The following is a 25,443-nucleotide window of genomic DNA, read 5'->3' as shown; positions in this document are numbered from 1 at the left end:
ATTTTCTTCCTGCATGATCCGGTTCATCTCTACAGAGTTCAGGGATCTCAAGAGTCTTTTTTGAGGGAAGTAATCATTCACAGCAGAGCTGTGCTGATTGTATTGACTGTGATATAAAAAACGTTTATTTGTGTATTTTTTTTCTGCTGCCTGGGTTAGTTATCATTTGCTGAGGGGAACAATCCTTTGCTAAAACTGTATATTCTGACAAAGATTGATGCTATAACTTAATTATTTTATCTGTTATAATATTTTCTGTGCTTCTTAAAGGCACAGTTCGTTTTCATATTATTTGTAAATTACTTTGAAAAGTATTTCCAAGTTGCTGTTTATTTGCTAGTGTGTTAAACATGTCTGATTCAGAGGAATATCTCTGTGCTATATGTGTTAATGCCAAAGTGGAGCCCAATAGAAATTTATGTACTAAATGTATTGATGCTACTTTAAAAAAACAACGAGGGGAGAGTTATGCCGACTAACTCGCCTCACGTGTCAGTACCTGCATCTCCCGCTCAGGAGGTGCGTGATATTGTAGCGCCGAGTGCATCTGGGCGGCCATTACAAATCACATTACAAGATATGGCTACTGTTATGACTGAATTTTTGGCTAAACTACCAGAACTAAGAGGTAAACGTGATCACTCTGGGATGAGAACAGAGTGCGCTGATAATGCAAGGGCCATGTCTGATACTGCGTCACAGTTTGCAGAACGTGAAGACGGAGAGCTTCATTCTGTGGGTGACGGTTCTGATCCAAATAAACTGGACTCAGACATTTCAAATTTTAAATTTAAGCTTGAGAACCTCCGTGTGTTACTAGGGGAGGTATTAGCGGCTCTGAATGATTGTAACACAGTTGCAATCCCAGAAAAAATGTGTAGGTTGGATAAATATTTTGCGGTACCGACGAGTACTGACGTTTTTCCTATACCTAAGAGACTTACTGACATTGTTACTAAGGAGTGGGATAGACCCGGTGTGCCTTTCTCACCCCCTCCTATATTCAGAAAAATGTTTCCAATAGACGCCGCCACACGGGACTTATGGCAAATGGTCCCTAAGGTGGAGGGAGCAGTTTCTACTTTAGCTAAGCGTACCACTATCCCAGTGGAGGATAGCTGTGCTTTTTCAGATCCAATGGATAAAAAATTAGAGGGTTACCTTAAGAAAATGTTTGTTCAACAAGGGTTTATATTGCAACCTCTTGCATGTATTGCGCCTGTCACGGCTGCAGCAGCATTTTGGTTTGAGTCTCTGGAAGAGACACTTCAATCATCCACACTAGATGACATCACACACAAACTTAAATTCCTTAAGTTAGCTAATTCATTTATTTCAGATGCCGTAGTACATTTAACTAAACTTGCGGCTAAAAATTCAGGATTCGCCATTCAGGCACGCAGAGCTCTGTGGCTAAAATCCTGGTCAGCTGATGTTACGTCTAAATCTAAATTGCTTAATATTCCTTTCAAAGGGCAGACCTTATTCGGGCCCGGCTTGAAAGAGATTATTGATGACATTACAGGAGGTAAAGGTCATGCCCTGCCTCAGGACAAGGCCAAAGCCAAGGCTAGACAGTCCAATTTTCGTTCCTTTCGTAATTTCAAAGCAGGAGCAGCATCAACTTCCTCTGCACCAAAACAGGAAGGAGCTGTTGCTCGCTACAGACAAGGCTGGAAACCTAACCAGTCCTGGAACAGGGGCAAACAGGCCAGAAAACCTGCTGCTGCCCCTAAGACAGCATGAATTGAGGGCCCCCGATCCGGGACCGGATCTAGTGGGGGGCAGACTTTCCCTCTTCGCCCAGGCTTGGGCAAGAGATGTTCAGGATCCCTGGGCGTTAGAGATCATATCTCAGGGATACCTTCTGGACTTCAAATCCTCTCCCCCAAGAGGGAGATTTCATCTGTCAAGGTTGTCAACAAACCTAACAAAGAAGGAAGCGTTTCTACGCTGCGTACAAGATCTTTTATTAATGGGAGTGATCCATCCAGTTCCGCGGTTGGAACAAGGACAAGGGTTTTACTCAAATCTGTTTGTAGTTCCCAAAAAGAGGGAACCTTCAGGCCAATCTTGGATTTAAAGATCCTAAACAAATTCCTAAGAGTTCCATCGTTCAAGATGGAAACTATTCGAACAATTTTGCCCATGATCCAAGAGGGTCAGTACTTGACCACAGTGGATTTAAAGGATGCTTACCTTCACATACCGATTCACAGAAGTCATTACCGGTATCTAAGGTTTGCCTTTCTAGACAGGCATTACCAGTTTGTAGCTCTTCCATTCGGACTGGCTACGGCTCCAAGAATCTTCACAAAGGTTCTGGGCACTCTTCTGGCGGTACTAAGACCGCGAGGAATTTCAGTAGCTCCGTACTTAGACGACATACTGATACAAGCTTCAAGCTTTCAAACTGCCAAATCTCATACAGAGATAGTACTGGCATTTCTAAGGTCGCATGGATGGAAAGTGAACGAAGAGAAAAGTTCTCTCTTTCCACTCACAAGAGTTCCCTTCCTGGGGACTCTGATAGATTCTGTAGAAATGAAGATTTACCTGACAGAGGACAGGTTAACAAAACTTCAAAATGCATGCCGTGTCCTTCATTCCATTCAAGAGACCAGAAATTCTCTTCTATGGTGGCTTTATCGGCCACATCTGTCCAGGGGAATGCCATTCAGCAGGCCAGACTGGTCAATTGTAACAACAGACGCCAGCCTACTAGGTTGGGGCGCTGTCTGGAATTCCCTGAAGGCTCAGGGACTATGGAATCAGGAGGAGAGTCTTCTTCCAATAAACATTCTGGAATTGAGAGCAGTCCTCAATGCTCTTCTGGCTTGGCCCCAGTTAGCAACTCGGGGGTTCATCAGGTTCCAGTCGGACAACATCACGACTGTAGCTTATATCAACCATCAGGGAGGGACAAGAAGCTCCCTAGCAATGATGGAAGTATCGAAGATAATTCGCTGGGCAGAGTCTCACTCTTGCCACCTGTCTGCAATCCACATCCCGGGAGTGGAGAACTGGGAGGCGGATTTCTTAAGTCGTCAGACTTTTCATCCGGGGGAGTGGGAACTTCATCCAGAGGTCTTTGCCCAAATACTTCCACGTTGGGGCAAACCAGAGATAGATCTCATGGCGTCTCGACAGAACGCCAAGCTTCCGCGCTACGGGTCCAGATCCAGGGATCCGGGAGCGGTCCTGATAGATGCCTTGACAGCACCATGGACCTTCAGGATGGCTTATGTGTTTCCACCTTTCCCGATGCTTCCCGATGCTTCCTCGATTGATTGCCAGAATCAAACAGGAGAAAGCATCAGTGATTCTAATAGCGCCTGCATGGCCACGCAGGACTTGGTATACAGATCTGGTGGACATATCATTCTGTCCACCTTGGTCGTTACCTCTGAAACAGGACCTTCTGATTCAGGGTCCTTTCAAACATCAAAATCTAACTTCTCTGAAGCTGACTGCTTGGAAATTGAACGCTTGATCTTATCAAAGCGTGGTTTTTCTGAGTCAGTTATTGATACCTTAATACAGGCTAGGAAGCCTGTCACCAGAAAGATTTACCATAAAATATGGCGTAAATACCTATATTGGTGCGAATCCAAAGGTTACACTTGGAGTAAGGTTAGGATTCCTAGGATATTGTCTTTTCTACAAGAAGGTTTAGAAAAGGGGTTATCCGCTAGTTCCTTAAAGGGACAGATATCAGCTCTGTCCATTCTGTTACACAAGCGTCTGTCAGAAGTTCCAGACGTTCAGGCTTTTTGTCAGGCTTTGGCCAGGATTAAACCTGTGTTTAAAGCTGTGGCTCCACCATGGAGTTTAAACCTTGTTCTTAACGTTTTACAGGGTGTTCCGTTTGAACCCCTTCATTCCATTGATATAAAGTTGTTATCTTGGAAAGTTCTATTTTTAATGGCTATTTCCTCGGCTCGAAGAGTCTCTGAGTTATCAGCCTTACATTGTGATTCTCCTTATTTGATTTTTCACTCGGATAAGGTAGTTCTGCGTACTAAGCCTGGGTTCTTACCTAAGGTAGTCACTAACAGGAATATCAATCAGGAGATTGTTGTTCCATCCTTGTGCCCAAATCCTTCTTCGAGGAAGGAACGTCTTTTGCACAATCTGGATGTAGTTCGTGCCCTTAAATTTTATTTACAGGCAACTAAAGATTTTCAACAAACGTCTTCCCTGTTTGTCGTTTACTCTGGTCAGAGGAGAGGTCAAAAAGCTTCTGCTACCTCTCTCTCTTTTTGGCTCGTAGCATAATTCGTTTAGCTTATGAGACTGCTGGACAGCAGCCTCCTGAAAGAATTACAGCTCATTCCACTAGAGCTGTGGCTTCCACTTGGGCCTTTAAGAATGAGGCCTCTGTTGAACAGATTTGCAAGGCTGCAACTTGGTCTTCGCTTCATACTTTTTCCAAATTTTCCAAATTTGACACTTTTGCTTCCTCTGAGGCTATTTTTGGGAGAAAGGTTCTTCAGGCAGTGGTTCCTTCTGTATAAAGAGCCTGCCTATCCCTCCCGTCATCCGTGTACTTTTGCTTTGGTATTGGTATCCCACAAGTAATGATGACCCGTGGACTGATCACACTTAACAGAAGAAAACATAATTTATGCTTACCTGATAAATTCCTTTCTTCTGTAGTGTGATCAGTCCACGGCCCGCCCTGTTTTTTAAGGCAGGTAAATATTTTTTAAATTATACTCCAGTCACCACTACACCCTTGGCTTCTCCTTTCTCGTTGGTCCTTGGTCGAATGACTGGAGGTGACGTAGAGGGGAGGAGCTATATGGCAACTCTGCTGGGTGAATCCTCTTGCACTTCCTGTAGGGGAGCAGTTAATATCCCACAAGTAATGATGACCCGTGGACTGATCACACTACAGAAGAAAGGAATTTATCAGGTAAGCATAAATTATGTTTTTTTTTATTGCTGATGCGATTCAGAAGGCTTTGTCTACTATTTCGCCTTCTATTAAACGTAAAAGGTCTTTTAAAACTTCTCATAAAGTTGATGAAATGTCAAATGACTGACAACATACTGAATTATCCTCATCTGATGAGGATCTATCCGATTCAGAAGATCCTACCTCAGATATTGACACTGACCAATCTACTTATCTCTTTAAGATGGAGTATATTTGTTCCTTGTTAAGAGGTGTTAATTACTTTGGATATTGAGGAAACTAGTCCTCTTGTTACTAAAACTAGTAAACGTTTAAATTCTGTTTATAATCCTCTTGTGGTTACTCCAGAGGGCTTTCCAGTTCCTGATGCTATTTCTGATATGATTTCAAAAGAATGGGATAGGCCTGGTACTTCTTTTATTCCTCCTTCTAGGTTTAAAAAGTTGTATCTTTTGCCAGCAGTTAGATTGGAGTTTTGGGGAAAATTCCCCAAAGTTGATGGGGCTATTTTTACTCTTGCCAAACGTACTACTATTTCTATGGAAAATAGTACTTCTTTTAAGGACCCTTTAGATAGGAAACTTGAATCTTATCTAAGGAAAGCTTATTTATTTTCTGGCTACATTCTTAGGCCTGCTATATCCATGGCTGATGTTGCAGCTGCATCAATTTTTTGGTTGGAAAGCTTAGTGCAACAGGAAACAGATCTTGATTTGTCTAGCATTGTTCACTCGCTTCAACATGCTAATCATTTTATCTGTGATGCTATTTTGATATCATCAAAATTGATGTTAAATCTATCGGCTAGATTACGAGTTTTGTGTTAAGCTGAAAAAGCAGCGTTAACAGGTCCTAATGCTGCTTTTTCCCTACCGCTGATATTACGAGTCTTGCAGGTTTAGGGGCACCGCACACTTCTTTGGCCTTACCGCAAACCAACTTGTAAAGTTTGCAAAGTCTTTTTTCTATGGGACTTCCATATTGCTGATATTACGAGTTTGTCCTGGGAGGTCAAAAAGTGAGCGGTACACCCTCTACCTCCAAGATTCCTAGCGCATTCTAAAGTCAGTAGTTATGAGTTTTACACTACAACGCTGTAGCATAAAACTCATAACTAAAGTGCTAAAAAGTACACTAACACCCATAAACTACCTATTAACCCCTAAACCGAGGGCCTCCCGCATAGCAAACACTATAATACAGTTTTTAACCCCTAATCTGCATCTCCGGACATCGCCGCCACTCAAATAAACATATTAACCCCTAAACCGCCACACTCCCGCCTCGCAAACACTAGTTAAATATTAACCCCTAATCTGCTGCCCCTAACATCGCCGCCACCTACATTATACTTATTAACCCCTAATCTGCCGTTCCGGACATCTCCGCCATCTACATTATATTTATTAACCCCTAATCTGCCGCCCCCAATGTCGCCGCAACCTACCTACACTTATTAACCCCTAATCTGCCGCCCCAAATGTTGCAGCCCCTATTCTAAATGTATTAACCTCTAAACCTAAGTCTAACCCTAACACCCCTTAATTTAAATATAATTAAAATCATTTGTGTTTCTGGTAGCACCAGCATGGCCTCACATGTTCTGCTAGGCGGATCTTGTCCGGATGTCCAGTTGCCAACCTTGGCCACTTCCTTTAAGACCAGACCTTCTATCTCATGGGCCGTTTTTCTTTAAGGATCTCAAATCGTTAAATTTGAAGGTATGGAAATTGCACGCTTAGTGCTTAGTCATAGAGGTTTCTCTGACTCAGTTATTGATACTATGTTACAGGCTCGTAAATCTGTTTCTAGGAAGCTTTATTATTGAGTTTAGAAGACTTATATTTCATGGTGTTCTTCTCATAAATTCTCCTGGAATTCTTTTAGAATTTCTAGAATTTTACAGTTTCTTCAGGATGGTTTGGATAAAGGTTTGTCTGCAAGTTCCTTGAAGGAATAAATCTCTGCTCTTTCTGTTTTAGTTCACAGAAAGATTGCTAAGCTTCCTGATATTCACTGTTTTGTGCAGGCTTTGGTCCATATCAAGCTTGTCATTAAATCAATCTCTCCTCCTTGGAGTCTTAATTTGGTTTTGAAGGCATTACAGACTTCTCCTTTTGAGCCTATGCATTATTTGGATATTAAACTACTTTCTTGGAAAGTGTTGTTCCTTTTGGCTATTTCTTCTGCTAGAAGAGTTTCCGAATTATCTGCTCTTTCTTGAGAGTCTCCTTTTCTGATTTTCCATCAGGATAAGGCAGTTTTGCAGACTTCATTTAATTTTTTACTTAAAGTTGTGAATTCTAACAACAACAATAATAGGGAAATTGTTGTTCCCTCTTTGTGTCCTAATCCTAAGGATTCTTTGGAGAGATCCTTACATTATCTGGATGTTGTAAGAGCTTTGAAATATTATGTTGAAGCTACTTAAGATTTCAGGAAGACTTCTAGTCATTTTGTTGTCTTTTCTGGTCCTAGGAAAGGTCAGAAAGCTTCTGCCATTTCCTTGGCATCCTGGTTAAAGCTTTTGATTCATCAGGTTTATTTGGAGTCAGGTCAGGCCCCACCTCAGAGAATCACAGCTCATTCTACTAGATCAGTTTCCACTTTGTGGGTTTTTAAGAATGAAGCTTCAGATGATCAGATTTGCAAAGCAGCAACTTGGTCTTCTTTGCATACATTTACTAAATTCTACCGTTTTGATATATTTGCCTCTTCGGAAGCAGTTTTTGGTAGAAATGTTATTTAGGCAGCTGTTTGTTTGATTCCTCTGCTTATGTTTTAAGTTTTTTTTTTTTGTTTTTTTTAATTATGAGAAAATCTTATTTATTTTTTTTGGTTGTGGATTTAATTTTTTCAGCGAAAAATGGCTGTTTTTATTTTTAACCCTCCCTCTCTAGTGACTCTTCTGTGGAGTACCACATCTTGGGTATTACTATCCCAAACGTCACTAGCTCATGGACTCTTGCCAATTACATGAAAGAAAACATAATTTATGTAAGAACTTACCTGATAAAATTAAGTTCTTTCATATTGGCAAGAGTCCATAAGACCCACCCTTTTTATGGTGGTTATGTTTTTTTTTGTATAAAGCACAATTATATTTCCAGTTCCTTTTTTTGATGCTTTTTACTTTGTTTTCTATCACCCCACTACTTGGCTATTCGTTAAACTGAATTGTGGGTGTGGTGAGGGGTGTATTTATAGGCATTTTGAGGTTTGGGAACTTTGCCCCTCCTGGTAGGATTGTATATCCCATACGTCACTAGCTCATGTACTCTTGCCAATATGAAAGAAATGAATTTATCAGGTAAGTTCTTACATCAATTATGTTTTTCTAGTAGACAAGTCCCTCTCTCATAAAAAGATACAAATTTTGTCTGTATAGTCAGGTGATCACTGTGGTAACAGTAAACACCTTGAAAGAAAAAAAAGTGTTTTTTAGTGTACTAAACAATGGGATAAAAAGACAAGAAACGGTGAGCCTCCAAGTCCCAATGGGGCCTATCTAATCTATATTATAACCCCAAAAGCTTGTATGGGCCCCTATTTCACGTGTCTACCCATGATGACAATTTAGTAAGGTGATCAAAGTAACAACAGTGGCAATTCTCAGTATTATTTACTAAAATCTAAGAAACTAATATACACTTATTTATTTTTCTTTCTTACAATACGGTGAGTCCACGGAATCGTCAATTACTGTTGGGAATATCACTCCTGGCCAGCAGAAGGAGGCAGAGAGAACCTACAGCAAAACTGTTAAGTATCACTTCCCTTCCCACTATCCCCAGTCATTTTCTTTGCCTGCAGTGCAAGGAGAAGGTGACGTTTTAGTTTCTGAATTTCTCTTCAATCAAGATTGTATTATTTTGAAAGCTAGAGTAGGTTTGCTCTGATCTTTCCTTCTTGAGAGGGTCTAGCTGTACTCCACGTTAGTCTCTTCATTAGGGCAGTGGTAGCTTTCAAGCAGTTAGGAACTTGTGAGGTGGGCCTCACTGCGCTTTCCTGACAAATTGCTGCCCTGATATAGAAAGCCAGAGTAGGCTTACTCTGTCCTTTCTTATTTCCACAGGTCTCTGTGAGGAGTGACTTCCTCTCATACCAGGTGAGATGTCCTCCTGCTGGACAGTCAAGAATGCAGGTAAGTGCCATTTTGGGTTTCTTCTGGGGAAGAACTTTGGAACTGAAAGCGGGCTCCATTTAAAAAGGGACTTTGTTTCCTGAGGCTCAGGAATCATTAGAGCAGGGTGCAGGCACTGTGTGACATTTAGGGATATTTGTTGGTGGCTCAGTTACTTAATTTTTATTCAGTGTTTTAAACCGGTCAGTACCCCTTTTTACTTTAATTTTAATAATGCGGGGAGACTCCTTCTGAGACAAGATAAGAAAAATTAGTTTTTTTTCTTTACTATTGCTGCCGGGTCCGCTCTTGACTTCATAGGAGGCGGACCCGTTTCTGAGGTGGCATTGAAAGCGCGCGATTTTCACTGGGAGATGATTTCCGTGGCACAATCTCTTCCTGCTTCCTGTGTGATCTATGTGTGTCAGCGGTGAACAGTCCTAGAGGTTTGGAGAGGTTGCAATCTTCCTTCAGTGTTGCAAACAACTCCGCAGCACAGAGGGGGCAGGTAGGCGCCTCGGCTATAGCTGAGGTGTAGAGGGAGCTATAAGTGGAGTTGTTTTGGTCCTTTGGGGATTAATAAAAAAAATTGGAGAAGATTTATATTGAATTCATTGGTTCTACTATAAGGGTCAGGAAGAGGATCTTTTATCGTTGGGAATTACTGCCTTAAAGAGACAGTAACCAATTTTGTTACCCTTTTACTTGTGTGTTTTCTTGCAACATGGACCAAGAGTCTGTGCAGACTGTACAGTGTAAGCTCTGTTTTGATAACCAAGTGGAACCTCCTTTGCCCTTTTGTTTGTATTGAGAGAACTCTGATTTACAAAGATGGACTTTTTCCTTCTTAATATGAGGAGAGTCCACGGCCTCATTCCTTACTTGTGGGAAATACAGAACCTGGAAACCAGGATGAGGCAAAGACACCCCAGCCAAAGGCTTAAATACCTCCCGTACTTCCCCCATCCCCCAGTCATTTTTTGCCTTTCGTCGCAGGAGGTTGGCAGGGAAGTGTCAGAAGATACGGAGTAGTTCCTTATGGAGGGTAGTTCTCTTTGGAATGGGACTGGAGTTTTATGTAGTCTTGTCAGCCTCTCAGTGAGAGCATTGGCAAATGTTAGAGTCTGGAGATGCAGGGAGAGGCTTTCTGCGAACCCATCCAAACTCCTACTAACAGCTCCTAAGCAATCAGTGTTGGCGAGTTTCACTACCTTCTTCTATCACTCAAGTCCATGTCAGGAGCGATGCTACAAAACTGTCAAACTTGAGAGGCTGTGTTTATGTTCCACGGCATAGATTCCGGTAAGATCGTTTCATTTTTATACACTCATGATAGCACCAGAAGACAGGGTCACAGTGTGGCTCCTTTTATCTGCATGGATTTAAGGGTTAATACCCTCAGGAGGGGGTTATTAAACAGAGGGGATTATTCACATAATTATTTCTATTTTATTATGTTTTATGCTGCGATATGTGTGAGATGAGTCTCTGGTAGTGGTTGGAACATAACTTAGCTGTGCAACCTGTTAGGCTTGGCACACTTTTTACTGTAGCAGGGGCGGTCCTTCATGGCGCACCACGTGACCGGGTGTAGTCACACTGATTTCTTCTTCCTGACCGTGCGGCTTACCGGAGACGAAACGTTTTCTCTGTTAGGCCTGGGTCATAGGAGGTGGTGAGTGCCCCAACCAATGGAGCTATAATGGTGCCCGTTATCCTTTTTTTCTGTTGTCCGATTGTAAGCGCAAACTATGGAAGACTCTGACATGTTAGAGGGTACTCCCTCTTTGCTTAAGTCTAATACCTGTTTATATTGTGAGGAGGCTACGGTATACCCGCCTGCTCAATTATGTTCCACATGCCTCGATAAGGTTATATTATCAAGGAAAGTCAATATGTTTAGTACCACTGAGTCGTCTACCTCTGAGGAGTCTCCTTCCCGTGAGGTGCGCACCCTACAATCATCTCCAATTACACATGCAGCTTCCCGTAGCACTCCTAATCCTCCATCGGGAGGGGCCCTTTTACCGCCAGATTTTGCTGAGCAATTACAAATTGCAGTGTCTGCGGTCTTTGGTGCTTTACCTCGCCCTGCTAAGCGCAAGCCAAATGTTAAATATTGCTATCCTTCCCAGGGGTCATCTACTATTTTGTTGGATTTATCTGATGCCAGATTATCTGCTGACGAGGACTCCTCTGATACTTCAGATGAGGCTCTTTCTTGGTCGGAATCTGCTGCCTCTAAACCTCCAGCTGTGGAAGAACCAGACTTCAGATTTAGGATCGAACATTTACGCTTTCTGCTAAAGGAAGTTTTCTTCTTAAAACTGTTAGAGTCCACAGCTACATTCATTAATTTTGGGAATACAGAACCTGGCCACCAGGAGGAGGCAAAGACACCCCAGCCAAATGCTTAAATACTTCCCCCACTCCCCTCACCCCCCAGTCATTCTTTGCCTTTCGTCATAGGAGGTTGGCAGAGAAGTGTCGGAAGATTCATAGTAGTCTCTTATAGAGGGTAGTACTCTTTGAAATGGGACTGGAGTTTTAAGTAGTCGTGTCAGCCTCTCAGTGAGAGTATGGATGAAAGTTAAAGTCCGTACATGCAGGGAAGCCTTTCTGCGAAACCATCCCGACTCATATTAACAGCTCCATAAGCAATCAGCGTTGACGAGTTTAGCTGCCTGCTTTCTTCACTTAAGTCCATGTCAGAAGCAACGCTACTATCTGTCAAACATGAAGGACCGTGTTACTGTTCCACGGCATAGATTCCGGTAAGATCGTTTAATTTTCCTTTCACTGTGGGAATATAATGTAATGATAGAATACAGGGTCTTAGTGGGACTCCTTTTATCTTTATGGAATCTAGGGTTAATATCTCCTGAGGGGGGTTATTGAACACAGTGGGTTACATTAATCATATTTATGTGATTCTGTCTGCTTATGTGTAGTGATCTTGAGGCTCATGGCTTTTATGGAATGTACAGTTTTTTTCGAGCTATACAGTTCTTGATGGGACTGGCACGCTTTCCTTGGCCTGTGGGTTGCACCCCATGACCAAGCGTTGTCACGTTTTTTTGTTGTCCACTTCAGTATTCTTGACCGAGTGTCGGTGGAGAGGGTCTATTCTCTACTTGTCTGGGTCATAGGAGGTGGTGAGATACCAGTTATTTTTGCCCAAACTTTGTCCAGTCAAGTTATGGAGGATTCTGATTTTTCTGAGGAGGGTTTCTCTGAGTCTGTTTCCTGCTTAGATTGTATGGAGGCCCGTGTAATCCAGCCCAATCAATTATGTTCCGTATGTCGTAATAGAGTGCTTTTTTCTTCCCCTGGGGAGAGATTAAAGACCGCTGAGCCGTCCGCCTCTGAGGATTCTGTGTCCCGTGAGGTGCGTTCCCTGGAATTTTCTGTTCCTACACAGGCAGTTGTCCCAAATACCGTTACCCTTTCTCCCCGTTATCCTTTCTCTGGAAGGAGGTTTATTTCCACCAGAGATTGCTATTCGGTGCATTGGTGCATTTATAGCTTCCTGAGGGCCAGCAAAGAGCTTACCCGTGTCCTCTTAACCTGGTGGCACCAGGAGAGACGGGTCTTTCCTCTGGGGGAGCGGTTCCCTCTGAAGCTTCAGGGGTACAGCCGTCAGGGTCGGGGCCTTCCAATGCCCCGCCAGAGATGAGTTTTGCCTTTTGATTGTGTCTGACACGCCTGCGTGTACTGCTGAGGCAGGTATTGGAGGCTTTGGAGGATTTCAGTCTTTATCTGCCCCCGGATCCTCAGTCTTCTGATTCTGATGGCAAACAACGCTAGATGAGTGGAGGGATGTGGATCCTACTTCTGATTGTCTTTTGTTTGTGTATCTAATCCCAGTTCTGAGCTCTTGAGGAATCAGGTCTCTGACAGGCTGGCCCTGTTAGTGTTTCCATTCCTTTTTGGTGTTCACCTGCGGGTGCGGCCAATTTTCTTTTAGGATGTGTTTTATTTATTTATTTTGGAGCTTGTGGCTGTTGTAGTCTTTCCTTGTTAAAGGAAATTCCTTTTTTCTCTGGGATTTTGATGCTAGCGATTTTATTTTATTTTAATCATTTACTTTTTATTGTTTTTACAACTTTTACAGTCGGGGAACAAACACAAACCGTGCCTGTATATCATTATTCTAAATGACGTACAGCTTTACAAATAAATACATTGAATTCCCCGTTCTGTTCACATATCGGATCCACATAACACTTAAATCATATAATCTTAACTCTTATTTATCTAGACATCAGCTTAGTCGTACTGATAAATATTGAACTAGATAAATTCCTTTACAAGGTACCCACACTCCACAAAACCTGGGAGTAGGCAGATACATATAGCATATTGGCGAGCCGGGGGAGAGGGGAGGGGGGCATTGATACGAACTGACCCCCTAGATATAATTAACACTTCCTATAATATTCTACTTCATACATTCGGTAGTTCGTTTCTAGCTATCCAGTTTTTGACTATATAGATCTGGCTAGAGGTTTGATGAGTTGTAATTGGACATTTAATGATTGTGTCTCTAACTTTTAACCATTTATCAAAAAAATGTTTTAATGCTTTCTCCGATTTTAATGGTATACTATACTGTTCCAGTATGATCTGGTTTATTATCTCAGCTACAAATTCTGAAATAGAAGGGGCTCGTGTAGCTTTCCATTTGGCAAAAATCAGGATATGACCTTGTTAGACATATTAATTAGTTTAAAATTATCCTGCCCTTCTGAGCTCTGATAAAGTAAGAGGATCATTCTTCCACTAAATTGAAGTCTTCGATCTAACATTCTATTTAGCCAATATTGAATTTTTATCCAAAACTGATTAATTTTTGGGCATGCCCATAAACAGAGTTCTAGATCTGCTTCTCTAGCACCGCACTTATAACATGTTATGTCCTCATTTTTGTACCATTTAGCTAATTTACTAGGTGAAATATAAAGTTGATTTATTAATTTGAAGTGTGATTCCCTCCAGGCCGTTATATTAGTAACTTTAGCTACCATATGCTATCTCTACATCTGTAATTGTAGGGAATATTCTCGACCATTTACTCTGTAGTATCTGTAGGTGTATTTCAGCTTTTTATTTCATCTACACATTGTATAACATGGTAATAGCATATATTTTTTTTGTTGAAACCTTCTTACAACCCCTTCTAAACCTCCTAGATTCCAATCCTTCCCTAATTCTTCCTGTAATCCATTAAAGAAGTGTCTAACTTGGAGATATGCGAAGAAATCTGAATTAGGTAACAAAAATTCCCTCCTTATCATTTCAAATGACTTAATAGCCCGGGATGTAGGGTCTTGTAGCTGTATCATATAGGTAAGCCCCTTGTTATGCCATCTATTAAAGATCCCCTTCCTACTACATCCTGGTAGCAATTTTATTGTCGCTATAGATGTTACTTCCGATGGAAGTCGAGAATTTTTTTTTTTTATTTATCTTAAGACAATGTTTAAGCCTCAGAACTTATTTGCCTTTCATCTGTCTGTTTGTTTATTCTAGCCCTGCTAGGGTTTAGAGCTTTCAGTTAGCCCTTGAACAGTTCAGTTGTACCTTGGTCCTGGTTGGGTACTAGTTCACTCTGTTCTTTTGAGGCTCTATCAGACGTTTTGTATCCTGGTCCTGTTTGGGTACTAAGTTTGCTTACCTCTTGTTACGAGGTTGTTGTTTCCTGTTTCTACAAGTTATAGGAGGCCCTTCTATCTTAGATTTCAGGCTGGTCCTACGTTATTTCATCTTGCTGGGGCGTCCGATGTTGGTCGTTCTCGATACTAAGTGTTTTGTCCCTGCATTTCTTACGTGGTTTGCTGGGATTACGTATTCTGCTATGGCAGTATGTTTGTAGTTCCTGGACAGGAGCTAGAGTTCTCCCTTCCGAGGGGGGGAGAATCAGATGACTTTTATCCTTTCTCCAGGAAGGTCTGGAGAAGGGTTTGTCTGTAAATACCCTGAAGGGTCAGATTTCTGCGCTATCTATCTTGTTACACAAGCGTCTGGCGGACGTGCTAAATATGCAATCCTTCTGTCAGGCCTTGGTCAGAATCAGACCTGTGTTTAAATCGGTTGCTCCACCTTGGAGTCTTAACCTTGTTCTTAGAGTTTTGCAACAGGCTCCGTTTTGACCCAATGCATTCCATAGATATTAAGTTGCAATCTTGGAAGGTTTTGTTTCTTACTGTTGTTTCTTCCTCGCGGAGAGTTTCGGAACTCTCTGCTTTGCAATGCGATTCTCCTTATCTCATATTTCATGCAGATTCTTCATACCAAGTTTGGTTTTCTTCCTAAGGTTGTTTCGGATAGAAACATTTATCAGGAAATTGTTGTTCCTTCTCTCTGTCCTAATCCCTCTTCTTATAAGGAACGTTTGTTGCACAACCTTGATGTTGTGCATGCTCTTAAGTTTTATTTGCAGGCGTCTAAGGATTTTTGCCAGTCATCTGCATTGTTTGTTAGTTTTTCTGGTAAACGCAAGGGTCAGAAAGCTACTGCCACTTCTCTTTCTATTTGGTTGGGAAGTATTATTTGTTTGGCATATGAGACTGCTGGTCAGCAGCCTCCTGAGAGAATCAGAGCTCATTCAACTAGGGCTGTTTCTTCTTCTTGGGCCTTCAAAAATGAGGCATCTGTAGAACTGATTTGCAAGGCTGCAACTTGGTCCTCGTTGCATACTTTTTCCAAATTTTATAAATTTTATACTTTTGCCTCGGCCGAGGCTTCCTTTGGGAGAAAAAGGTTTTGCAAGCGGTGGTGCCTTCTGTTTAGGTTACCTGTCTTGTCCCTCCCTAATCATCTGTGTCCTCTAACTTGGGTATTGGTTCCCAACAGTAATTGATGATTCCGTAGACTCGCCGTATCTTAAGAAAGAAAAGAAAATTTATGCTTACCTGATAAATTTATTTATTTATAGATAAGGTTAGTCCATGGCCCTCCCTTTTATTTTGAGACATTTTTTGGTACTTAAACCTCAGGCACCTCTACACCATGTGTTATTTCCTTTCTCTCCTTTTCCTTCGGTCGAATGACTGGGGATAGTGGGAAGGGAAGTGATACTTAACAGCTTTGCTGTAGGTTCTCTTTGCTTCCTCCTGCTAGCCAGTAGTGATATTCCCAATAGTAATTGATAAATCCGTGGACTCACCGTATCTGGAAATAAATAAGCATACATTTTACTTTTTACAGTTTTTGCCACAGCTATCTCATTTGCTATGAATTATAAAAGTAAAAATGGTATATTGTAAATCTGCTGGGCCTGCTGGAAAAAAACAATACTGTATATAATTTGTGTGAATCATTTACCGAAGTTTGATTTACAATTGGGGTATAAATGTAGGTACCTAAATTGGGTCAGCACTGGGATGAAAAAAGGCTTAGCAGCAAAAGGGATAACAGACGAGCATGGCTTTATATAGGTACGTAAAATAACAATAAATAGGAATTTGCATAGAACACAGGAGAGCCACGCCCATTTATGGTTTTCAAAGCTCCGCCCACTCAAATTGACACCCCTGTACTGATTGCTTAAAGGGACAGGGAAGATGAAATTAAACTTTCATTATTCAGGTAGAAAAATGTATTTATAAATTCACTTCTGCTTTGTTCTGTTGGGTACCTTTTGTTAAAGGGACAGTCAACCCAAAATTTATCCTAAGTTATTCCTATAAAGTCACAAACGCTTATTATTGCTAACTATAGCCCAAATTTTTAACATATCTCATTTACAAGTAATAGTACTTACTTTTTGCGCCTCTGTGGGTTTAAAATGTCCGCCTGCCACCTCCCCTATTCTGTCATCAGTATCGTCATCAAACGTGTGATTGCAGTTACTTTTCGATCTTACACGTTCCTGTGTTTTTTTGCGCATGCGCAATGCGCCAACCTTATGGACAGTGATGCTTGCTTAGATAGCGTCTCATAATGATAATCTTGTTAGCTTTTCAAGACTAATAATCACACTATCCTTTTATCGTGATTTAGAAACTAGGCAGTAGCTTTGAAATGAGAGGAGGGTTGCTGACTTGTTAGTTTCCTCTCTGTGCCTCCTCCCCTGAAACGATGCATTCCTCTATCATACAACAGAAGCTGCTTCTTGCTGCCGCGTCTCCCACCACAGACAGGCATAGAAGACTTACAGCTGTACCCAAATTTCACTCTCTATACATGCAGATTGTCTAACTCTACAGTCCGTACCTTGCTAACAGCAGGAAATTATTCAGCTGTGTGTTGATATTACAGACGCACGAGCTACTCACACAACCATAAACCAGGGGCATAGCAGAGCTGTTTATGGGATACAGCTGGGCTTCACTATCAGTGTAAGACTTAGGACTATGCAGACAGTATACTCAACCATGGACTCTGTAATTTCTATTGATCTCTAAAAATGTGGCACAAGCACATCTATTTTTTGCATTAGCTTCTAAATATATATGTGTTTGATTTATTTTTACCCACACAGTGCAGCCTTTTACCCCCAAGAGATGACACTGGGAACAAAATGAAAGCAGTGTTCATTTTAACAAACAAAAAAACTTAATTGCATTAAGACTCAAAATAATTTTTTAAATTTTTGTTTAGGGGGATGTCCACTGTGCTCACCTGCTTTATTTTCATTAAGCACAATTCATTAATGAATATTTGCCCATTTTTTTATGTGCCCAGCAAGTGGAAACCAACTGAAATGATATTGTGTATATTGTGTCCCAAGTATAAAATATTCTATTCATTCATCTGACTCTGGAGATATTTATGTTATTAGACTGAACAGTTTCAACCCTGGGTAGCTCCCTCAGCTGTACTCTTGTATAAAATGTTCATATGTCTGTTTTATTTGTCTGTTTGTTGCTCTATGGTTTACTCCTTTCTCGATTTTGCCATGTCATAATCCTTAGAATGTCAGGATGCCAGAAGTAGTCACCATTGATTTTTTTTCTCTTTCAGGATTAAGGCTAAAAGAGCTTAGTACTTTCGGCAGTCACTGTTTTTTCATCTGCACCCAACCTCAGGGGATGCAACATGACCTCTGTTGTGGTGGATGGTGGAGGGTTGGTCATAGACTTTGCCAGCAATGGTGTGGAAAACCCTGAGCAGGTGAGAAGTTTGAGCATGCTGATTTAACAATGTTTGACCAATAACAACATAACTCAACATTGTATGGTTCTCCAGTTAGGGAATAGGATTTTTGCATTAAATATGTCCGCTATGCCTTTTTAGTAATACATAACCTTCCAATTCTATGGGGATATAATGACTAAACTGAGCCTTTGGTATATATTATGTAGGAAATTGTAGTAGCAGTATTTTCGTAGTAAAAACAGTAAAATCATATTTTACTATTGTTAATAAGATGATGGTAATTATTATCATTGTATTTATAATTAGATGGAAAAAATATAAAATTATTGCACAGCAGCTATGAAAGAGAGTCATTAAAGGGACACTGAACCCAATTTTTTTCTTTTGTGATTCAGATAGAGCATGAAATTGTAATCAACTTTCTAATTTACTCCTATTATCAAATTTTCTTCATTCTCTTGGTATCTTTATTTGAAATGCAAGAATGAAAGATTAGATTCCGGCCCATTTTTGGTGAACAACCTAGGTTGTCCTTGCTGATTGGTGGATACATTTATCCACCAATAAAAAAGTGCTGTCCAGAGTTCTGAAACCCAAAAAAAGCTTAGATGCCTTCTTTTTCAAATAAAGATAAGAAGAGAACGAAGAAAAATTGATAACAGGAGTAAATTAGAACGTTGCTTAAAATTGCATGCTCTATCTGAATCACAAAAGAAAAAAATTGGGTTCAGTGACCCTTTAACAAGGATCAATTATACCTTTTAAAATAGATTAAAGGAATAGCCGACTCAAAAATTAAACTTTCATGATTCAGATAAAGCATGCAGTTTTAAGCAACTTTCTAATTTACTACTATTATAAATTTTTCTTCGTTCTCTTGGTATCTTGATTTGAAAAAGCAAGAATGTAAGCTGAGGAGCCAGCCTGTTTCCTTCTTAATATGAGGAGAGTCCACTGCATCATTCCTTACTGTTGGGAAATAGTGAACTTGGTCACCAGGAGGAGGCAAAGACACCCCAGCCAAAAGCTTAAATACTCCCCCTACTTCCCTCATATCCCAGTCATTCTTTGACTTTCGTCACTGGAGGTTGGCAGAGAAGTGTCAGAAGATTCTGAGTAGTTCCTTATGAAGGGTATCTACCCTTCAAAATGGGACTGGAGTCTTGTCAGCCTCTCAGTAAGAGCATTGACGAATGTTAGAGTCTGGTGATGCAGGGAGAGTCTTTCTACGAACCCATCCAGACTCGTATTAACAGCTCCTAAGCAATCAGTGTTGATGAGTTTCACTGCCTGCTTCCATCACTCAAGTCCATGTCAGGAGCGATGCTACAAGACTGTCAAACTTGAGAGGCTGTGTTTCTGTTCCACGGCATAGATTCCGGTAAGATCAATTAATTTTTTTTATACACATATGATAACGCAAGAAGACAGGGTCACAGTGTGGGTCCTTTTATCTGTATGGATTCAAGGGTTAATATCTCCAGAGGGGGATTATTGAACAGGGGGATTAATCACATAATTTTATTTTATTATGATTATGCTGCGACATGTGTGAGATGAGGCTCAGGCAGATGTATAACGTACACGTTTTACTTTAGTTTTTGGAAACTGCGCAGCCTGAAAGGCTTGGCACGCTTTTTTCCTATTATAGTAGGGGCGGTCCTGCATTGCGTACCATGTGACTGGGTGTGATTACAGTGATTTCCTCTTTCCTGACCGTGCGAGTATAAAGGTGCCGTTTTATCTTATCTATAGTCTGCTTTATAAGCGCAAGCTATGGAGGATTCTGATGCGTAGGTTAGAGGGTACTCCCTCATTAGCTAAATCTAATACCTGTCTATATTGGGAGGAGGCCGCGGTATACACGCCTGCTCAGTTATGTTTCACATGCCTTGATAAGGTAAACATGTCAAAGAAAGTTAATATGTTTGATACCACTGAGACGTCCACCTCTGAGGCGTCTCTGCCCCGTGAGGTGCGCACCCTACAGTCATCTCCTAATACACATGCAGCTTCCTGTAGCACTCCTAATCCTCCATCTGGAGGGGCCCTTTTACTGCCAGACTTTACTGAGCAGTTACAAACTGCAGTTTCTACGGCCTTTAGTGCTTTACCTTGCCCTGCTAAGTGCAAGCGAAAGGTTAAATATTGCTATCCTTCCCAGAGGTCCTCTACTAGCTTATTGGATTTATCTGATACAAGATTATCCGATGATGAAGACGCCTCTGATACTTCAGAGGGTGCTCTTTCTTGGTCGGAATCTGCTGCCTCTAAGCCTCCAGCTGTGGAGGAACCAGACTTTAAATTTAGGATTGAGCATTTACGCTTTCTGTTGAAGGAAGTTTTGGCTACGTTAGAGGTTCCAGAGCCCAAATTGCCTGAGGAACCTTTGATTCCTAAATTAGATAAGGTCTACGAGGACAGGGTTGTACCACAAACTTTCCCGGTTTCCGTAAAGATGGCGAACATTATTAAGAATGAATGGGAAAGAATTGGTTCTTCATTTTCACCTTCTTCTTCCTTTAAGAAATTGTTCCCGGTCCTGGACTCTCAATTGGAGTTGTGGGGCTCCATCCCTAAGGTGGATGGCGCTATCTCCACGCTTGCTAAATGCACTACTATCCTGCTTGAGGATAGTTTGTCTTTTAAAGAGCCCATGGATAGGAAAATAGAAACTCCGTTAAGAAAGATGTTCAACATAAGGGATATTTGTTTCAACCGGCAGCGGCTGTTGCGGCTTCCTACTGGTGTGACTCCTTATCTAAATTGATCAAGGTGGAGGGTTCCCTCGACGTGATCCAGGAAAGAATTAAGGCCTTAAGGGTGGCTAATTATTTTATTTGTGATGGAAATATGCAAATTATTTGCCTGAATGCTAAGGCTTCAGGTGTTTCTGTTCAAGCCCGTAGGGCACTCTAGCTGAAGTCCTGGTCTGCGGACATTACTTCAAAGTCAAGACTCTAATTGGTCCAGGCCTGAACACAATTATCTCCACGGTTTCTGGAGACAAGGGTGCCTTTTTACTGCAGTATAAGAAGAACAAACCTAAGGGACAAGGTCCGAATTTTCGTTACTTTCGTTCGGATAAATCCCAACGTCAGCAGCCCTCCACAAAGCCCCGAGCAATCCAAGGGGACTTTGAAGCCGGCTCAGTCCTAGAATAAATCCAAGCAGAACAAGAAACCCGCCGAGACAAAGTCGGCATGAAGGGGCTTGCCCCGATTCAGCTTTGGATTGTGTAGGAGTCAGATTCTCGCTCTTTTCGGATGCTTGGTTTTGGGACGTACAAGACACGTGGGTCCTGGTGGTCATCGCTCAGGGATACAGGATAGGTTTTAAGTCTCATCCACCCAGGGGCAGATTCCTCTTATCAAACCTGTCTTCAAGGCCAGAAAAGAGAGAAGCCTTTCTGGGGTGCGTGAGGGATTTCTGGGAATCATTGTCCCGGTACCTCTTGCAGAAAGAGGATCTGGGATACTATTCAAACCTTTTTGTGGTCCCAAAGAAGGAGGGTACTTTCCGCCCGATTCTGGACCTAAAGTGCTTAAACAAATTCCTATCTGTCTCCTCGTTCAAGATGGAGACAATAAGGTCCATCCTTCTCTTAGTTCAGGAAGGACAGTTCATGACCACGATAGATCTGAAGGATGCATATCTTCACGTTCCAATACACAAGGTACACTTCAAGTTCCTAAGATTTGCGTTCCTGGACCAGCACTTCCAGTTTATTGCACTTCCATTTGGTCTAGCTTCTGCTCCAAGAGTTTTTATGAAGGTTCTAGGGGCTCTGCTTGCAGTGGCCACAACCAGATGTATAGCAGTAGCGCCATACTTGGACGATATTCTGGTTCAAGCACTATCCTGTCGTCTGGCAGAAGACCATTCTAAAGCCTTTCTATCTCTTCTTCGATCTCATGGATGGAAAATAAACTTAGAAAAGAGTTCTGTTATTCCCAGTACCAGGGTGGAATTCCTGGGTACTATAATAGACTCCATATTCATGAGAATATTTCTTACAGACCAGAGACCTTACAAGCTAACTTCCGCTTGTCTTGACCTCCTTAAGGCCCTCTGTGGCTCGGTGTATGGAGGTGATTGCTCTCATGGTGTCCAGCATGAACATCATTCCTTTTGCCAGGTTCCATCTCAGACCACTTCAGCTGTGCATGCTGAGACAGTAGAACGGCGATCATTTGGATCTGTCTCAACAGATTTCTCTGGACAACCGGTCGAGAGAATTGCTCTCCTGGTGGCTCTGTCCAGATCACCTGTCCCAAGGGACATCCCTCTTGAGACCATCCAGGGAGATTGTGACTACGGTAGCAAGTCTCTCAGGATGGGGAGCTGTTTGGGGTGCCAGGAAGGCACAGGGCCTGTGGACTCGAGAGGAATCCCTCCTCCCGATCAACATTTTGGAACTTCAAGCGATTTTCAATGCTCTGAAGGCTTGGCCTCTTCTGGGTTCGTCCCAGTTTATCAGATTCCAATCAGACAACATAACCTCAGTGGCTTACATCAACCATCAGGGGGGGGGGGGGGGAGACGAGGAGCTCCCTAGCAATGAGGGAAGTATCTCGGATTCTGGAGTGGGAGGAGGCCCACAACTGCTCGCTGTCAGCGATCCACATTCCGGGTGTGGACAACTGGGAAGCGGATTTCCTCAGCAGACAATCCTTTCATTATGGGGAATGGTCTCTCCATCCCGAGGTGTTTGCAAAGATTTGCACCAGATGGGGGACACCGGAGATGGATCTTATGGCGTCTCGGCTCAATTCCAAGCTACCCAGATATGGGTGGAGGTCCAGGGATCCTCATGCGGAGCTAACAGATTTTTCTGCCGTTACCACTTCTCCCTCGTGTAGTGGCCTGCATCAAGCAGGAGAAGGCATCAGTGATACTGATTGCTCCATCGTGACTGCGAAGGATGTGGTTCACAGATCTGGTGGGGATGTCCTCATCTCCTCAGTGGAAGTTAACTTGTCGCAGGGATCTGCTGGAACAGGGTCCTTTTGTTCATCAAAATCTAGATTCTCTGAGGCTGACTGCATGGAGATTGAACACTTATTCTTAGCCAACAGAGGTTTCTCTGAGAGAGTTATTGACACTCTCATTCAGGCTTGTAAGCCTGTTACTCATCACATCTATCATAAGGTGTGGAGAACTTATCTATTCTGGTGTTAAGAGCGTGGTTCCGCCTGGCATAAGGTCAAGCCTACCAGGATTCTTTCTTTTCTCCAGGAGGGTCTGGAGAAGGGCCTTTCTGCCAGTTCCCTGAGGAGACAGATTTCTTCTGTTAAGTGTGATCAGTCCACGGGTCATCATTACTTCTGGGATATTACTCCTCCCCAACAGGAAGTGCAAGAGGATTCACCCAGCAGAGCTGCATATAGCTCCTCCCCTCTACGTCACTCCCAGTCATTCTCTTGCACCCAACGACTAGATAGGATGTGTGAGAGGACTATGGTGATTATACTTAGTTTTATATCTTCAATCAAAAGTTTGTTATTTTAAAATAGCACCGGAGTGTGTTATTACCTCTCTGGCAGAGTTTGAAGAAGAATCTACCAGAGTTTTTGCTATGATTTTAACCGGAGTAGTTAAGATCATATTGCTGTTTCTCGGCCATCTGAGGAGAGGTAAACTTCAGATCAGGGGACAGCGGGCAGATGAATCTGCATAGAGGTATGTAGCAGCTTTTATTTTCTGACAATGGAATTGATGAGAAAATCCTGCCATACCGATATAATGTCATGTATGTATACTTTACACTTCAGTATTCTGGGGAATGGTACTTCACTAGAATTACACTGTAAGAAGTACATAAAGCTGTTTAATAACTAGAAATTATGTTTAACGTTTTTGCTGGAATGTAAAATCGTTTTCATTTGCTGAGGTACTGAGTGAATAAATGTTTGGGCACTATTTTTCCACTTGGCAGTTGCTTAATCTTTTTTCTGACAGTTTCTGTTCTCTCTCACTGCTGTGTGTGAGGGGGAGGGGCCGTTTTTTTGGCGCTTTTGCTACGCATCAGATATTTCAGTCAGCAGCTCATTGTATTTCCTGCATGATCCGGTTGGGGTCTTCAAAACTTATTTTGAGGGAGGTAATTTCTCTCAGCAGAGCTGTGAGAATCATAGTTGACTGAGATAAAAAACGTTTATTCTGTAATTTGTTTCCTGCTTTCAGAATTTGTTATCTTTGCTAATGGGATTAATCCTTTGCTAAAGTTGTGTTGTTTATAAGGATTGAGGCTATAACTGTTTCAATTTATTAATTTTCAACTGTCATAGATCTTCTGTGCTTCTTAAAGGCACAGTACGTTTTTAATATTATTCTAATTGAATTGTATTCCAAGTTGCAAGTTTATTTGCTAGTGTGTTAAACATGTCTGATTCAGAGGAAGATACCTGTGTCATTTGTTGCAATGCCAAAGTGGAGCCCAATAGAAATTTATGTACTAACTGTATTGATGCTACTTTAAATAAAAGTCAATCTGTACAAATTGAACAAATTTCACCAAACAACGAGGGGAGAGTTATGCCGACTAACTCGCCTCACGTGTCAGTACCTGCATCTCCCGCTCGGGAGGTGCGTGATATTGTAGCGCCGAGTACATCTGGGCGGCCATTACAAATCACATTACAGGATATGGCTACTGTTATGACTGAAGTTTTGGCTAAATTACCAGAACTAAGAGGTAAGCGTGATCACTCTGGGGTGAGAACAGAGTGCGCTGATAATATTAGGGCCATGTCAGACACTGCGTCACAGGTGGCAGAACATGAGGACGGAGAACTTCATTCTGTGGGTGACGGTTCTGATCCAAACAGACTGGATTCAGATATTTCAAATTTTAAATTTAAACTGGAAAACCTCCGTGTATTACTAGGGGAGGTGTTAGCGGCTCTGAATGATTGTAACACAGTTGCAATACCAGAGAAAATGTGTAGGTTGGATAAATATTTTGCGGTACCGGCGAGTACTGAGGTTTTTCCTATACCTAAGAGACTTACTGAAATTGTTACTAAGGCGTGGGATAGACCCGGTGTGCCGTTCTCACCCCCTCCGATATTTAGAAAAATGTTTCCAATAGACGCCACCACACGGGACTTATGGCAAACGGTCCCTAAGGTGGAGGGAGCAGTTTCTACTTTAGCTAAGCGTACCACTATCCCGGTGGAGGATAGCTGTGCTTTTTCAGATCCAATGGATAAAAAATTAGAGGGTTACCTTAAGAAAATGTTTGTTCAACAAGGTTTTATATTGCAACCCCTTGCATGCATTGCGCCGATCACGG

The 25,443-nt window shown here is 41.9% G+C and overlaps 1 protein-coding gene across 1 annotated transcript in view; it reads left to right on the top strand.

Moving 5' to 3' along the window:
* ELF2 (E74 like ETS transcription factor 2) overlaps positions 1–25,443 on the top strand; it is a 453,216-nt gene that overhangs the window by 163,187 nt on the left and 264,586 nt on the right. The window contains exon 3 of the mRNA XM_053703674.1: positions 18,012–18,161. Coding sequence (XP_053559649.1) covers positions 18,087–18,161 — 75 coding nt within the window. The 5' untranslated portion in view covers positions 18,012–18,086. The remainder of the gene's footprint in view (positions 1–18,011; positions 18,162–25,443) is intronic.

The sequence above is a fragment of the Bombina bombina genome, chromosome 2, assembly GCF_027579735.1.
Source record: "Bombina bombina isolate aBomBom1 chromosome 2, aBomBom1.pri, whole genome shotgun sequence".
In the NCBI taxonomy this organism is placed as follows: domain Eukaryota; kingdom Metazoa; phylum Chordata; class Amphibia; order Anura; family Bombinatoridae; genus Bombina; species Bombina bombina.
The sequence above is the reverse complement of the archived record's forward strand: the minus strand, read 5'-3'. Positions and strand labels throughout refer to the sequence as shown.